Source organism: Encephalitozoon hellem, chromosome VIII (assembly GCF_000277815.2).
Source record: "Encephalitozoon hellem ATCC 50504 chromosome VIII, complete sequence".
In the NCBI taxonomy this organism is placed as follows: Eukaryota; Fungi; Microsporidia; family Unikaryonidae; genus Encephalitozoon; species Encephalitozoon hellem.
In genome coordinates this window covers 17523-31553 of record NC_018475.1, presented here as the reverse complement: position 1 = coordinate 31553, position 14031 = coordinate 17523, and the positions used below count along the sequence as shown (strand labels likewise).

General features: G+C 41.7%; 15 protein-coding genes across 15 annotated transcripts; 6 read left to right on the top strand and 9 right to left on the bottom strand.

Annotated features, from left to right (window-relative positions):
- Positions 1 to 79: 79 nt before the first annotated feature.
- Positions 80 to 505, bottom strand: EHEL_080290 (60S ribosomal protein L26; the record flags this gene model as incomplete). Its single annotated transcript, XM_003887666.1, has 1 exon — positions 80 to 505. One exon carries the CDS (start codon positions 503 to 505, stop codon positions 80 to 82), a length of 426 nt encoding a protein of 141 aa, XP_003887715.1.
- A 94-nt stretch (positions 506 to 599) lies between these two features.
- EHEL_080280 (uncharacterized protein) lies at positions 600 to 1700 on the bottom strand (the record flags this gene model as incomplete). Its single annotated transcript, XM_003887665.1, has 1 exon — positions 600 to 1700. The coding sequence occupies one exon, from the start codon at positions 1698 to 1700 to the stop codon at positions 600 to 602; it is 1101 nt and encodes a 366-aa protein (XP_003887714.1).
- Positions 1701 to 1770: 70 nt separating this feature from the next.
- On the bottom strand, positions 1771 to 2247 carry EHEL_080270 (40S ribosomal protein S15; the record flags this gene model as incomplete). The annotated part of the gene is made up of 1 exon (XM_003887664.1): positions 1771 to 2247. One exon carries the CDS (start codon positions 2245 to 2247, stop codon positions 1771 to 1773), a length of 477 nt encoding a protein of 158 aa, XP_003887713.1.
- Positions 2248 to 2306: 59 nt separating this feature from the next.
- On the bottom strand, positions 2307 to 3569 carry EHEL_080260 (uncharacterized protein; the record flags this gene model as incomplete). Its single annotated transcript, XM_003887663.1, has 1 exon — positions 2307 to 3569. The coding sequence occupies one exon, from the start codon at positions 3567 to 3569 to the stop codon at positions 2307 to 2309; it is 1263 nt and encodes a 420-aa protein (XP_003887712.1).
- Positions 3570 to 3668: 99 nt separating this feature from the next.
- On the bottom strand, positions 3669 to 4610 carry EHEL_080250 (putative GTPase; the record flags this gene model as incomplete). The annotated part of the gene is made up of 1 exon (XM_003887662.1): positions 3669 to 4610. The coding sequence occupies one exon, from the start codon at positions 4608 to 4610 to the stop codon at positions 3669 to 3671; it is 942 nt and encodes a 313-aa protein (XP_003887711.1).
- Positions 4611 to 4873: 263 nt separating this feature from the next.
- EHEL_080245 (ATP synthase subunit H-like protein) lies at positions 4874 to 5074 on the top strand (the record flags this gene model as incomplete). Its single annotated transcript, XM_059743532.1, has 1 exon — positions 4874 to 5074. One exon carries the CDS (start codon positions 4874 to 4876, stop codon positions 5072 to 5074), a length of 201 nt encoding a protein of 66 aa, XP_059599515.1.
- Positions 5075 to 5190: 116 nt separating this feature from the next.
- EHEL_080240 (DNA-directed RNA polymerase) lies at positions 5191 to 5541 on the bottom strand (the record flags this gene model as incomplete). The annotated part of the gene is made up of 1 exon (XM_003887661.1): positions 5191 to 5541. The coding sequence occupies one exon, from the start codon at positions 5539 to 5541 to the stop codon at positions 5191 to 5193; it is 351 nt and encodes a 116-aa protein (XP_003887710.1).
- A 62-nt stretch (positions 5542 to 5603) lies between these two features.
- EHEL_080230 (uncharacterized protein) lies at positions 5604 to 6494 on the top strand (the record flags this gene model as incomplete). The annotated part of the gene is made up of 1 exon (XM_003887660.1): positions 5604 to 6494. One exon carries the CDS (start codon positions 5604 to 5606, stop codon positions 6492 to 6494), a length of 891 nt encoding a protein of 296 aa, XP_003887709.1.
- Positions 6495 to 6574: 80 nt separating this feature from the next.
- Positions 6575 to 7258, top strand: EHEL_080220 (uncharacterized protein; the record flags this gene model as incomplete). Its single annotated transcript, XM_003887659.1, has 1 exon — positions 6575 to 7258. The coding sequence occupies one exon, from the start codon at positions 6575 to 6577 to the stop codon at positions 7256 to 7258; it is 684 nt and encodes a 227-aa protein (XP_003887708.1).
- Positions 7259 to 7362: 104 nt separating this feature from the next.
- EHEL_080210 (minichromosome maintenance protein) lies at positions 7363 to 9429 on the top strand (the record flags this gene model as incomplete). Its single annotated transcript, XM_003887658.1, has 1 exon — positions 7363 to 9429. One exon carries the CDS (start codon positions 7363 to 7365, stop codon positions 9427 to 9429), a length of 2067 nt encoding a protein of 688 aa, XP_003887707.1.
- Positions 9430 to 9485: 56 nt separating this feature from the next.
- On the bottom strand, positions 9486 to 10079 carry EHEL_080200 (proteasome subunit beta type-2; the record flags this gene model as incomplete). The annotated part of the gene is made up of 1 exon (XM_003887657.1): positions 9486 to 10079. The coding sequence occupies one exon, from the start codon at positions 10077 to 10079 to the stop codon at positions 9486 to 9488; it is 594 nt and encodes a 197-aa protein (XP_003887706.1).
- A 157-nt stretch (positions 10080 to 10236) lies between these two features.
- On the top strand, positions 10237 to 11418 carry EHEL_080190 (uncharacterized protein; the record flags this gene model as incomplete). Its single annotated transcript, XM_003887656.1, has 1 exon — positions 10237 to 11418. The coding sequence occupies one exon, from the start codon at positions 10237 to 10239 to the stop codon at positions 11416 to 11418; it is 1182 nt and encodes a 393-aa protein (XP_003887705.1).
- A 66-nt stretch (positions 11419 to 11484) lies between these two features.
- Positions 11485 to 11670, bottom strand: EHEL_080185 (uncharacterized protein; the record flags this gene model as incomplete). The annotated part of the gene is made up of 1 exon (XM_059743531.1): positions 11485 to 11670. The coding sequence occupies one exon, from the start codon at positions 11668 to 11670 to the stop codon at positions 11485 to 11487; it is 186 nt and encodes a 61-aa protein (XP_059599514.1).
- A 97-nt stretch (positions 11671 to 11767) lies between these two features.
- On the bottom strand, positions 11768 to 12670 carry EHEL_080180 (cyclin; the record flags this gene model as incomplete). The annotated part of the gene is made up of 1 exon (XM_003887655.1): positions 11768 to 12670. One exon carries the CDS (start codon positions 12668 to 12670, stop codon positions 11768 to 11770), a length of 903 nt encoding a protein of 300 aa, XP_003887704.1.
- A 214-nt stretch (positions 12671 to 12884) lies between these two features.
- Positions 12885 to 14012, top strand: EHEL_080170 (vacuolar H+-ATPase V1 sector subunit H; the record flags this gene model as incomplete). The annotated part of the gene is made up of 1 exon (XM_003887654.1): positions 12885 to 14012. One exon carries the CDS (start codon positions 12885 to 12887, stop codon positions 14010 to 14012), a length of 1128 nt encoding a protein of 375 aa, XP_003887703.1.
- Positions 14013 to 14031: the final 19 nt, after the last annotated feature.

Here is a 14031-nt window from a genome sequence, read left to right as displayed (position 1 = left end):
CATAGATGCCCAGGATCTTTGTCTTTAAACGTAGGACTTATGAGTACCTTGGATGAATAGGATGTTCAAGACGGTTTAATTAAGCAGCAACCTTTTGCTTATTTCTAAGAATTTCCATGTTACTTTCTCTAGCCCTCTTCTTTCTTTCCAACTGCTGCTCCCTACCATTTTCAAGGAAAAAGCTGGTGATGGTCAGTCTGGAGGGATAAATAGGCACTAGCGCATTTGTCCCATTATTTTTGGTCACAAAGCATCCCTCAACATACACCTTATAGTCCTTATAATTAATCTTGCTGATGGTGCCTTCCTTTCCATCAAACTTACCTCCCTTCACAACCACAGTATCTCCAGTCCTCAATGGGAATGTCCTGAAGCCATACTTTTCCCTCAGCTCCTTTGAGAGGCGGGCCGACGATCTTATCCTCTTCTCTCCATTGTTACAGGCAAAGTGTGCCTTTCTTTGCTTTCTCCTGCTCGTTGTCTTCTGCTTCCTCAAGTTCTTCATCTGGGGATGAAAAATTTTCATAGATTTCTACAAATACGCTTCCATCATCCAATAGACATGTATAAACAGTGTGCATCAGCAGAAAAAAGCAACTTCATTCTAGTTTTATTCTTAGGACATTGATGGTTCTCCCCGAGCAGATGATGATGTTCTTCCCATCAGATTCTAAAGCCTTAATCGGAGAGATACTGATGGTATTGAACGGAAACTTATTGTAGCATTTCATGTCAGGGAGGATTATCTTCAAAGAGTTGGTGTAGTTCGATCCATACACAACGTAGTCTCCGTGTGCTGTAAACCCTGTAGCCTCATTCTTAAGATTCATGATCTCCTTGATAGGTCTCATGTCTTCGTCAAATATCTTTATCCCCATTTCCGTCCCAATAAAGACTCTACCTGCAAAGAAGTGTATTGATCGGAAACTAAACTTGTCCTCGGGGCTTACTTTCTTTAGAATCTGAAGGTCGGACGTCAGTATAATAACCTCCCCATTAAAGCTCATGGCGTACACAAATCCTTTAGATACAGCAATGTCCATAAACTTTCCCTCAATCGTTTCAACTACCTCGTAGGAATCGTTTAAAAGAATTAGCTGCTCTCCAGCCACATATATGGAGTCTCCAGTACTGACCATCTTTCTTATTCCTTCAATGGTCCTTATGCTTATGTTCCGAACTTCTCCGTCGAAGGTAACCTCTTTCAAGTTGCTTTGCTTGCACGAAGAGAACAGGATTACATCCCCTATGTATACAAAGTCAGAAATCCCAAACATCTCAATCCAAAGTGTTTTGTGCACTTTGAAGTTCTTAAGTATGTAGATATTGCTATAAGTATCAACAACAACTAGATACTCCCCGCGGGCCTTGGCCAGCTTGATTCTGCACTTCGAAAGAAATAAATACTTCTCATATTCAAACTTCATTCTTTTTCTGCGCACTTCAACCTGCTTCTTGGGCTGCTTTCCGTCAAGCCACGTTGCAGTTTTCCTGTAGTCCTCACGTATCTTCTCGTCGTCATCGCTGTCTTCCCAAGCCGCTTTCTCCTCAGATACAGAGCTTTCTTCTTCAGAAACATCTCCAAAATACTCCCTCTCGTACTCCTCAATTTCCTCGGAAATAGTTTCTAGAGAATCAGATGAAGTATATTCATACGAAAATCCCGATTCATCGGCATCATCAATAGCCTTCTTACTCATGGGGATGGCTTTCCCATTCGATATATTCAAATTCAGGCGTTACACACAATACAAAATAAAGAAAGTTGGTTTATTTCAACGGAACAAACTTTGAAGAAGAACTTGCTCCTATACCGGGCCTGCCATGCTTTGGAATGACTCTGGTCGGCGCAAACTCAGATAACTTAAACCCAACCATCTCCGGCTTTATCTCAACAGGCAGGTATCCGTTTCCAACATGAACTCCAACCAGTGCACCAATCATCGCCGGCCATATGATGGCCGATCTTGCTTGAGTACGTACCATCTCAGGCTTTTCGGTATTGGTGTTGCAAGCTGCCTTTGCTGCAATACAATCCTTGATCAGCTGCACCTCGCGTGAAGAAAGCCCTCTCCTAACCTTTCTACGAAGTTTCGATGGAAAGAGCTTTGCAACCTCACTGAAAGGCATTCTTTCAAGCTCCTCCATAGGAACTCCCCTGTATGTGTATTTTCGGAAGGTCCTCTTCTTCTTGAGGTTCTCAACATCCTCTTTCTCCACATTCTCAGTAACAATAGGCTTTGACATAGAGGGTAAATTTTTTTCAGGAAATGTACCACCATAATCCTGGAAATAAAAGTATAGCTTTATTCATCAACTACAGTGAACTTATCAACCTCAAAAACTTTCTTGATCTCTAATTCATCAACCTCTTCGCCACACCTCGTTACATTCTCTACAAATAGCTTTGTAAGAACAAAATCAGAAGTAAAATATATCTCCAAAGGAAAGATCTCTGAGGGATCTGTGCATGTACAGCTAAACTCCAGCGTGTCCGATGTGCCCTTGTCGACATCCCCAATATTCCATTCTATGTGAGAGTCTCTTTCCTTCGCCTCTCCATTAATCGTGATGTTCGAAATGCTGGCCTTAGAAAAGAAGACACTCAAGTCCCTCATATTGCACTCTGCCGTGTATTCAAACATTATCTGATATACATTGAGACTAGTCTCACTAGGCCAAAATGTAAACGTGATGGGTGGGTCCTGGATCCCAGATCCCTTCCACTTTACAAGAGCCACATTCTTCCTAATAGGAAACCCTTTTTCACATTTGAGTATCCCCTCATTGGTAACAGACTTATCGAGATTAGGACTGAACTTCATATCCCTCTCCACGCCTCCAAGCTTGATCTCTATGTCCTTGTACTCCTCCTCGTTTATGGTGATGCTCATGTCTCCTTGAACCTCTCCGCTCTTAATGTTATTCTCTTTATCAATCACCATTCTAAGCCTCTCCTTGAACAGAATAAACACCGGACTCATCGATATCTCTAGCTCCCTCCTTTTTTCCTTAACAGGATTGCCTCCCGTCTTCACAATGCTCTTGAGTTGTTGTATACTCTCATTCCTTATTTCCATCTCAAGGTTTTTGACTCTCTCAAGTTCTCGGTCAATGTCTCCAATAGGCCTTCTTTGGAACTCCTTTTGCTTCTGGATAAGCTCCTTGCTCTTGTTCTTCATCATCAGATCATGAATCTTTTCTTCCTGACTGTCCATGCTCTTTATCAACGCAATGTTGGCATCAAATGTCGTTTGCCCATAAAGAATGTTATCCATAGTCACCAGAGCATCCACTATGTCTCCGTTGGTGTTTTTCTGCAGAATGTCCAGAATCCATTGGGCTTTTGCACTGTTGAATCCCATGCTTGTGATCACAACATAGTAAGTCGAGTCAGCAACATTGTAAACATACTTGTAAAAGCCCTTGGCTAAAACCCCATTTGCAGATACGCCAGAACTTATAAAGTCAAGTATGAAATGCTCTATCTTCGACACAGCCATTGTTCTCGTCATTCGGGATACCATCTGTCCTGTCAGGCTATTTGCAACAAACAATCCGATTATCATTAGGGCCTTAATTATCTTAACATAACAACATCCGAAGTAGAGGCTTAAACACACCAACAAAGACATCTTATCCATCTCCTAAATGTTTATTCATTGGATTTATGAAGGAAAGGCAAACGACAGGTCATTTTCACCATCATTGACGCCTCTCCAGAAAAGGATTTTATGCTGGGAAAAATCTTCTAGAAACCTTTCACAGGCCTTCATGTGCCGCACACACTTGCTACTTCCATCAATCCCATTCTCGTCGCAAATGCTTTCCAGAAGCTCTTCAGTGCTGCTAAATTCGGGTATTCCATGCCGGAGAGAGATTTCGCTCCTATCAATTCTTTCAACAACCACATCGATGTAGCTTCTGAACGGCATCCCGACGAGCTCATGACATCCTCTAAGGACATTTGATAATGTGATCTTGCTTGGCGGAACAGAAACTATTGTAAATCTTGGTTTTTCTCCCAGTGCCTTGGTAATTCTTTGGAGAACAGAGTTCTTCCCAGACCTAGGGTTCCCAAATATCCCTATCCTCGTTTCTTTTCCAATCCATTCTATCTCTCCTTCCATTAGCTCAACACATATCTTCCCATCTTTTTTCAAATAGTCCTTCCATTCATTAACCACACCTCTAGGGACATACTGAGTATAATTTAAAACCATAACAAGCTTCTTTCCATGATCAGAGACAATCTTTTCTGCCTCGCTATTTCTACTGGAATCGGGGTCCCGAGCGTCAATAACCTCGAACACTACATCACTTTTAGATACCATGCTCATCATCTCTTCCAAGTAGCTCTCTCTTCTTTCAGAATTCTTCAAGGCCTCATCATACTCAATCTTTCGAAGTTTTGCCATTCTTTTTATCTCCGCATACTGCATGTTTTCCTCATCCGTTCTTAGAACAGATGGAGGAACCTTTTCCATCTTCTTCTGCATCTTCCTATTCAACCTCCTTTTCTTTCTCTCATTGATTCTTGCTCTCTTCAGCATGCTCTCCCTCTTCCTTGTGGTCAATCTTTTGCTCTGCCGTTTCTTTTTAATTCCCATTGAAGGGGAGTCAATCCAAAGCTTTATGTTCTTCGGGAAAGTCCTAGGAACAGTGCCAGACACCGTAATCCATTCTCTGGGCGCATAATCTTGGAATTTCTAAATGTCTGGGCAGAGCATTCTGCACACGATGTGGTCAACCTGATTCAAATCCTTTTGTTCCAGAAACACAGAAACAAACAGCCAAGAAACCTTGTCATGCATAGATTAATATATGATCCAAGCAAAGCATTTATTATTTCAAAACTAGCCCTTGGCAATAGATGACAAGCGCTTCTGTTCTTTTGTGCTCCATTGCTTTCATACTTGTGGTATCCATTGCTATAGTGATACTAACAAGAGGAAAGTCCATAAGAAACAAGGACGAGATAAGAATAGGATTAATAGGTGCCTTGGCATTCGGATATATTGCGTGGGCATGTGTGTATATGTCTCAGATAAAGCCATTTGTCGATCCAGAGTAATCAAGAAGGCCCCGGCAAGTTATACCTTGTTTGCTAGTAGGATTGAAAGAGTTGCCATGATTAAAAATGTTTACTTCATTTATTTTTACTTTTGGACGAAAATAATAGGGGCTCTATTACTGAAAGTCTACCCCAGGTATCATTAGCTCATCAATTGCCCAGTCTTCAAAGCTATTGTCTGGAAGTCTTCTGCGAATAATGAATGGGATTTTCTTTTCGTTCAGCTCCATATTGGCAATGCTGAGTGGATTGCTCTCGTTCCCTATATCTACAAACGGAGGGGCCCCCGCACTTAACTGGGATGCACGGACACCGATCACATGTGCCTTCTCGTACTTTGTCATTCTGGGAAGTGTTTTCCTTTGGGAGTTTTTGATCTTTACCTCGGTGCTGGATACATCAATGACCTCCATGTTATTTTCCTCTAGTGAGTATTCACTTGCTGAATGAGCATCTTCACTATCCATCAGGGGCCTTTTATTCTTACTCTAATTAAAAACAAGAAAATGTTAGCCCGTTGGAGATTACAATGAAGTTCGAAAAGATGAATATGATAAAGGATCTTGGATATACTGCATCGTCGATCGATCTGGTGATGTCTGAAAACGGAAGATATCTCGTGTCTGTGGGTGTGTATAAACCTTCTGTGAAGATCTATGACCTAGAGAATCTTGCCCTGAAGGTGGAAAGACACTTGGAATCTGACCCGGTGAAAGTGTTGTCTCTTACGGAGGATTCCTCAAAGATCTGCATTCTGCGGAATGATAGAACTATGGAGTTCCATGCCAAATATGGATATCATGAAGGGGTCAAGACACCCACGCTATGCTTTGATGCCTGCCTTAACAAATTCCGAGCCGAGGTGATGAGCGGAGGAAAAGGATCAAATATTTACAGATTTAATTTAGACCAGGGAAGGTTTCTAAGAAGCTATGCTGTGGCGATGGACGAGGTGTGGTCAGTCAGAATGAACGAATGTAACGGGCTGATTGGGATTGGCGGGGGTAATGCGGTGCAATTCATTGATCAAAGATGTAAAGAGATAGTGAAGTCTGTTGAGTACAACGAGTCTCCATCAAGTATAGATTTTTCTGACAACGGAATAGACTTTGGTGTTGGGACAAGTGAGGGAATTGTTTATTTCCATGACTTGAGGGCCAGAAAGCCATTACTTACGATCAGGCATGGTGATAAGATCAAGAGGGTTACATTCAGCAGAAAAATACTGGTTAGCATGGATAAGTGTGGACTGAAGTACTGCAACAGGTCTGGCGTTGTTGGAGAATATACTGGAAGTGCAGAAATGAATTGCTTTGCATGTGATGGTGGGATTACTTTTATAGGATTTGATAACGGAGAAATAAGCGAGGTGATGTCTGAGGACCTTGGAGAGATTCCACAGTGGTGTAGAGCACTTTAAGATTAATTATCGAGCTAAAGTGTAAAGAAAAGTGTTTGGAAGAGTATACTTCAATATCAAGTTCTTTACGTCACCCCAGGATGTTTAAGAAATTCCCGAGGCTCAGAACACTTTTCTTAGCTATCTCGGTGATTGCTATACTAAGGAATGTAAGAAGATTGAGAAGATCATCATTGATTCCTGGGAGATACCTATTACTCATTGCACATCCCGACGATGAGTCCATGTTCTTTTCGCCATCCCTGTTAAACCTAAAAGGAAGAATTGACATTTTCTGTTTGTCGAACGGAGATATAGAAGGAAAGGGAAAGGAAAGAGAAGAAGAGCTCAGAAGAGTGGGAACATATGTTAGGGCAAATGTGATCATAACAGACTCCTTTTCTGACGGGAAAGATTGGGACCCGAAAGAAGTTTGCGCAAAACTTCTGTTGGTTTATATGTTAAAGCCATTTGATGTTTTGATGACCTTTGATGGGAAGGGTGTGTCTGGGCACAAAAACCACATCTCCTGCTACAAGGGAGCAAGGCTGTTTCTAAAAATACATAGTGGTACAAAGGGAGCATTGCTGAAATCTAAGGGATTGTTTCGCAAGTACGTGTTCGACATGGGGTTTTCCAGAGTTTCAAGCACAGTATCCTTTGGAATGTATGCCGTGCCTATCAAAATGATGCTTTTCCATAAGTCTCAAATGGTATGGTTCAGATATCTTTACATATTTTTCTCCAACTTCATGTCATATAACGATTTCACCATTATAAACTAAAATAAACGATATTCTATTGATTTAAAGCCACTTCTGGGCTTTGTGCAGAGCACTGATTCATATCATGACTTGATGTAGCAGAAATTTTTGAACCCTAGGAGGAAATGGAGTCTGAATTCATCGAGTCATTCAAAAGCTTCATAGAGTCTTATCGTACACCTCAAGATAGAGACATTGCGGAAGTTATTGCAAAGCTTCCATATGAGGACCACCAAAGGATTATTTTGAACATAAATGATATGCGTGCGTTTGATAAGGCGCTTGCAAAAGGGATCATGGAAGAGCCTACAACCTTGGTTCCATTTGCTGAGGACGAGCTGAGTGGCATTGGGGGAAGAAAGATATTCCTTGGCATCAAAGGTTCTTTTGGAGAATACACTCTCAATCCCAGGACTCTATCAAGTATCTATATAGGAAAGATGGTTTGTATTGAAGGGATAGTAACGTCCTGCTCGATATGCAGGCCTAAGGTTATGAAGAGTGTTCATTATAATCCATCAAAGAATGTATTCTATTCGAAGGAATATAGAGATTCTACCATGGTGACGAAGCTTCCTGTTACCAATACGGTATATCCGACAAGGGATGTGGATGGAACTCTTTTAGTGACTGAGTTTGGGCTTTCAGAATATTTTGACTACCAGACCGTTGTCTTACAGGAGATGCCAGAGAAGGCACCGCCAGGGCAGCTCCCAAGGTCTGTGGAGGTTATATTGACGTTTGATTTGGTTGACAAACTCAAACCTGGGGACAGGGCAAAGATCTATGGAATATACAAGAGTCTCTGCTATGGAGGGCAGCAGTTTCCCTCCCGGTTCAAGACTGTGGTGATTGCAAACAACATAGAAAAGACTAAAGAGGAAGAGGAAAGAGATGTTGTGCCAGAAATTGAGTTTGAGAAGTTATCGGGGATGAAGAACATTCACCATTCGATTGCACCCAGCATATTTGGACACGATATTATCAAGAAGTCTATAGCTTTGCTTTTGGTTGGGGGAAATGAAGTGATAATGAAGAACGGAAGTAAAATCCGCGGAGACATTAATATCTTGCTTGTTGGAGATCCATCGACTGCAAAGAGTCAGCTACTCAGGTATGTTCTCAATGCAGCACAGCTGTCTGTTGCAACTACTGGAAAGGGGTCTAGCGGGGTTGGTTTGACTGCTGCGGTGGTTTTAGACAAAGATACAGGAGAGAAGAGACTAGAGGCTGGGGCGATGGTACTAGCGGACAGGGGAGTTGTATGTATTGACGAGTTTGACAAGATGAGCGATGGAGATAGGGTTGCCATTCATGAAGTGATGGAGCAGCAGACAGTGACGATAGCAAAGGCAGGGATTCACACTACGCTGAATGCTAGATGTTCTGTTCTAGCGGCAGCCAATCCAGTGTGGGGGCAGTATAGAGAGTCAAGGCCTCCCCAGGACAATGTAAGGCTACCCGAAAGCTTACTGACTCGATTTGATTTGATATTTGTGACTCTTGATAAATCCAATGCAGATGCTGACCAGCTAATTTCTGAGCATGTACTAAGGATGCACATGCTGGCTCAAGGATATGAAGAGGAGGGAATGGGAATTAAGCAAGACTTATTCAGAGCATACATCCAGCATTGCAGACAAAAGAGACCTGTTCTTTCGAGAGAAGCAGCGAGACTTATAGTAAGGGAGTATACTTTGCTGAGGCAAACCAAAGACAGAAAGGAGCAAATTGTCTCCATCACGCCTAGAATGCTGGAGACGATGATTCGTCTTTCCACTGCGAATGCAAAGCTAAGACTGAGCGATGTGGTTGAATACGACGATGCAGAATGTGCTGTGAATTTGATCAAGGACTCTCTATTCCAAAAAGTTATCAAGCCTGGAAAAAGAATCAAAGTTGTGGCCTCTGAAGAAAAGGACGAGTTTGATCTGGTTGATGAGAAGGGAACCTTGAAGCAGCGTCTAGAAGCAACCATGGTTGATGAAGACAAAGTTAGCTTTGTGAGCCATGCACTTTACGACTATAGCGCAGACCCTCAGAACCCTAGGATCTTGGAGATCGATGATTTCATGAAATATCTTGGGACGGATATGAGTGTAACAGAGAAAGAGGTGGAGTCTATCCTTACAGGATTAGCAGAAAAGGACCTTATTCTGTTTGAAAATGGGAGAATATATCTGCTAAATTGAGATTGATTGGCCTGATACGTTGTTCAAATTAGAAGAAGTGCCTTCACGAAAAGCCATTAGTCTTTTATTTCAGGTGCTAAGGTTTTGGTTAAAACTCCCTCATCGGTAACTACTTTTACCATAAATCCCTCCAAGCCGATTACAAGTCTTTCCTTCAATAGGTTAATACATTTTTGGATAATCCTCAATGCGTCATCAACAGTAATGTCCTCAGAATACTCTCTGTCGAGGATTCCATATACAAAGTATGCAGCATATCCGCTAGCACAAAATGGCACGGAAGATATTGCTCCGTATTTGTCAACAGACCACAGGTCGTATCCTTGTGGGCCCTTCCCTGCTATTATTGTCGATGTATCAAGCTGTCTCTTCCGGAGAGACTCATGAACCTTCGACTGGACCATATGTGCCAGCACGCTTGGGCTGAGTTCTATCCCGTTCTGTATTTCCTCATACTGAGCGCTTTCTGATACACTTAAAATGGTCCTGAATGCGTCTCCCTGGTCTCCGACAATTGACATTACAATCTTGTCCTTGATTGTATGGAACTTATCATAATTCTCCTTGATGATAAGAAAGGATCTAGAGACTCTTGTGTCTGCAGCCACTACTGCAAAATTACTTCCTTTTATTCCTATTGACGAGTCCATATCACAGGGTAAAGACAACAAAAATTACAAATGCATAGCCTTACTTATGTTTCGAGCAAAAGGAAGGCTAGAAGATACAATGACCTATAGGGGCCATTATAGAGTTAAGTCATTAGTTCTGCAAGCTATTAAAAGCACATGAAAATTTTTCCCTTATATGCAGCTCCCGATTGCGAGAATCAACAGCACGAACCATTGGCGTATATTAGAAGAAGTCAGGTTATCTAAAGATAAGGAAAAGGCCATTGAAGACATAAAAAATGTTGTGCTCTTGATGCCGCACAAGTCTTCCATTATGGCCAGCTTTATATCTGACCTGGCAAAAGACGATGCAGACTTCAAGAACGGCATAGCGAAGATGATTGATGAGATATCGACAAGCAATGATAGCTCGATGCTAATATCAGCATCCTTCACCTTGAAAAGACTGGGTGTTAAGGGAATGGAGAGTTTTTTCTGGACTAAAGAAACACCTACAATTAGCTCTCTTTTTGAGTGTGTGAGCCTCGAAATTTCTCAAGACTCTTTGAACGGGTGCAGAGAAGAAGCAGAAAGAATTCTTGGGATTGCCGGTGAAGAAGGCTTTGAAGAGGTATTCTGTGTGGTACAGGCCATGAGAAGCTTCCGGTTCTCTGTACAAGAGTGTGTATCTCAGCTAGGGTGCATCTCTAGACAGAAGTCGCTGGTGGATGGAATTCGGATGCTCCAGAAAAAGGAAAATAGCCTATATCTATGTGCATTGGCTCTAGAGTTCGCAAAGAAGCAAGGGTTTTTGAAGATCCTTTTGGAGGAGCTTCCAGCCTTCGAGCAGGAGTTTAAGGGCATTCTCATACCATTGCTTTTTGAGCAGTACCACAATCCAAGCGAGGAAAGCAGCAGTGTTTACATCAGCAGCTCCTACATGCCTCTTAGGACTCTGGAAGATATAAACCCATTCAAACAACTGATCACAGAGGACATAGCAAAAAACATGAAGAGGATCTCCGGCACCAGCAAGGTGGAGAAGTTTCTCAATGAAGGAAAAAGCGAAGACACCAAGAAAGTTCCGAGAATGAGCAGAGAAGAATTTGAAAAAACAGACTTTGAAGACAGAAAAGCATTTTTTAAGAGCTTCTGCCTTCTTGGATCCCCAAGCATATCCCACTTCCTTACGTACCTGGAGATTTACAAGGAGAACTTTGTACTCGGCGAGGATGACCAAAAGCTATTTCTTTCTATTTTCTTTGAGACATTTGGGGATTACGAGTCTTTCTGCAGAATAGTTATTGAAAAGATGGTCCGGTTTAGAATTATAGATTCTGAGCTGCTGGCTGGCTTTATAAGCAACTCAGCTTTGTAACTTCAAAAGGAACATCTGTGGTGGTTTCTGTTTATTTGCAAATAGGTAGCAGTGGCATAGGCATCTTCAGAGGTTTTTTTGATAGAGCTGTTGTCCGGCTGATATTAGAAGCATCATCAGTATGAAATTCAAAAATATAAGAGGGAGATGAACAATCAATTCAAGTATTCGGTTGGATTTGCCCACAGCAATTCCAATCAATGCCAAAAAATAAAGCATGGTTAATCCATAGGTTGCCTGTCTACTTACCATTCTTTGGGGCCCTTAGCCTGAACAAATTATAGCTATATATGAGTCTACGACAGTTTATCCAAAGCAAATGAAAGCATTTTATTAGGTAAAGATCAAGCTATTTAAAGTTTTTCTCGGCATACTTTTTAACAAAAGATGACACGTGCAAGAATTTCGGGGTGTTGTATTTGTTCTGTATGTTTTCAAACGGAATGTTTTCGCTTATGACACGAATAAGAGCATTAAAGCATTCCTTTATATCATCTTTTGCATGCCCAGAGTACATGAGGAACAAGTTCTTGCAATGGTCCTGGGATGTCATCTTTCTTGAGAGGTACATTGCTGCTGCTGCCCTTACCGATCCCTTAAATTTCAAGAACTCTTCGTAAAGAGTCATAAGCTCCAATAGATACTTTCCAACTGCTCTACTGTTGATCTCATAATTGTTGGCCTTGGAACACTTTCTAAGAAAGTTGAGCGGCGACACATATTGTAGGTCGTAGTTGAGGGTGTGTAGCATGTACTTTTCTGCCTTTCTTACGTCTTCTCCGGTCAACGTCTTCTCTGTTAGCAGAACAAATGTTTGGAGAGCAGGGCACACGACCTCTTCATACTTGCATGCTATCATTAGCGCAGAAATCCCTACTAGCTGAAGCTTCGAGCTCGGGATTGATCTCATGGAGAGAAACCTATCAATGAGATTGATTGCAAGAAAAAGAGTGTCATGGCAGAGTCCAAGTTTGTCGTGGATATCTATAATCCAGTCCACGAGAAGACTCCTCATTTTCCATGATACTCCATCATTAACATATACGAATGGTTTGTCGATTTTAGAGAAGTATTCAAAAATATCATCAGAATACTTGTCCACCATAACTATTTGGGAAGCCTCTGCTATTTTCTGCTGCTTGTATATAACTTCTTCCATCTTTGTCAATGGAAACGCCTGCTTTTCCTCTTTTCTCCCAATCCTGTTCGTCACATTCTTCAAAGGCTCTGACTTCCTGAACGAGACTGCCATCCTGAAAATCCAGGGATCCACTTTTGTACTTCACATTGCCAAGTGCTTAGCACCGCTTATCTTTCCCGGTGTTTTGAACAAGACGCAGACATTGCGGTAGAGACATATAAAAGGCATGGAGACTGTGTGTAACCTCCGGAGACCTGCAGGCCAAGTAGTCTGTGAATATACCAGGTTTTTAAGAAATTAAAGATGGAATCCTCAGTAGAGCCTAATGTTTTTGGAAAAGTTAGAAGCTAAAACAAGAGACTCATTACCTCCTGAAGTTGTGTCCAAATGTGTGAGCAGATTCAAGGAGATAAAAGGCTGTGGGGATAGAAAGGAAGTTTCGGTGCTTCTTGGGAAGGAAAGCGTAGGCGCCTCCATTCTTCTTAGTCATGCGGACCTATTGGACGAAGACGACCTGATAGATCTTCTCTTTTGCCCAGACATCTATTCAAGATACAGAAGTGCAGAGCTGCTGACCAAGATTTACCAGAGCAAAAGTCATAGGAAAGAGTACCTGTCTTTCTTCAAACAGATGCTGAAGGACAACACTTCGTATGACGAGAGCAACTATCTCCTGTCTTTGCTAATTGACTTTTTGTCCTGTAAGTCAAGTCTGGAGTTTGATGTCGAGAAAAGGAAGATGGTCCTTGTGACAAACAAAATGTTCATGGAGATCCTGCACACGTCTGTGTTTGTTAAGGAGATTCAGTACAACACACTAATGATTATTCTTATATTTTCTTACAACATGGAGTGCATTGGAAAGATGGACACTTTGATTGATGATGTTGTTATTATTGTGAAAGAAAAGGCAAGAGAAAAGATCCTGAGAGTATGCTACGGAATAATTGTGAATGCCCTCGAGAATGGCTATACCTTCTCACCAGGAAGGCTGAATGACATTTCTAAATGTACAGAGGTTCTTCTGGAAGGCGGGTACAGCGACGAAGAGCTGGTGCAGGATCTTGAGAAGGTTTCCAGCAGAATAACACAGAATACAAAAAAGTTTTGCATACGCAATTATCTCAACGAGCTGTTTTCTGGAAGGTTTGAGGATTCCGAGTACCACCACAAAGAAGATTTTTGGAGCACCAATCTGAATATGCTAATGAAGAATAAGGTTGAAATAGTCAAGGTGCTCAAGAAATACTTGAAGTCCAGCAACCCTTCGTGGGTGTGCCTTGCATGTAGTGATATATTCCAGTTAGTTAAAGCATCTCCGGAGATAAATGCAGTTCTGAACAAGTATCAGGTCAAAGAGGTGCTCTTCAACTTAATTAACAGCGATAATGACGATATAAGGTTTCATGCAATACAGACGTTATATACATGCATTTCTTCTGAGTGGAGTTGATGGAGAAGGAGGACTTTCT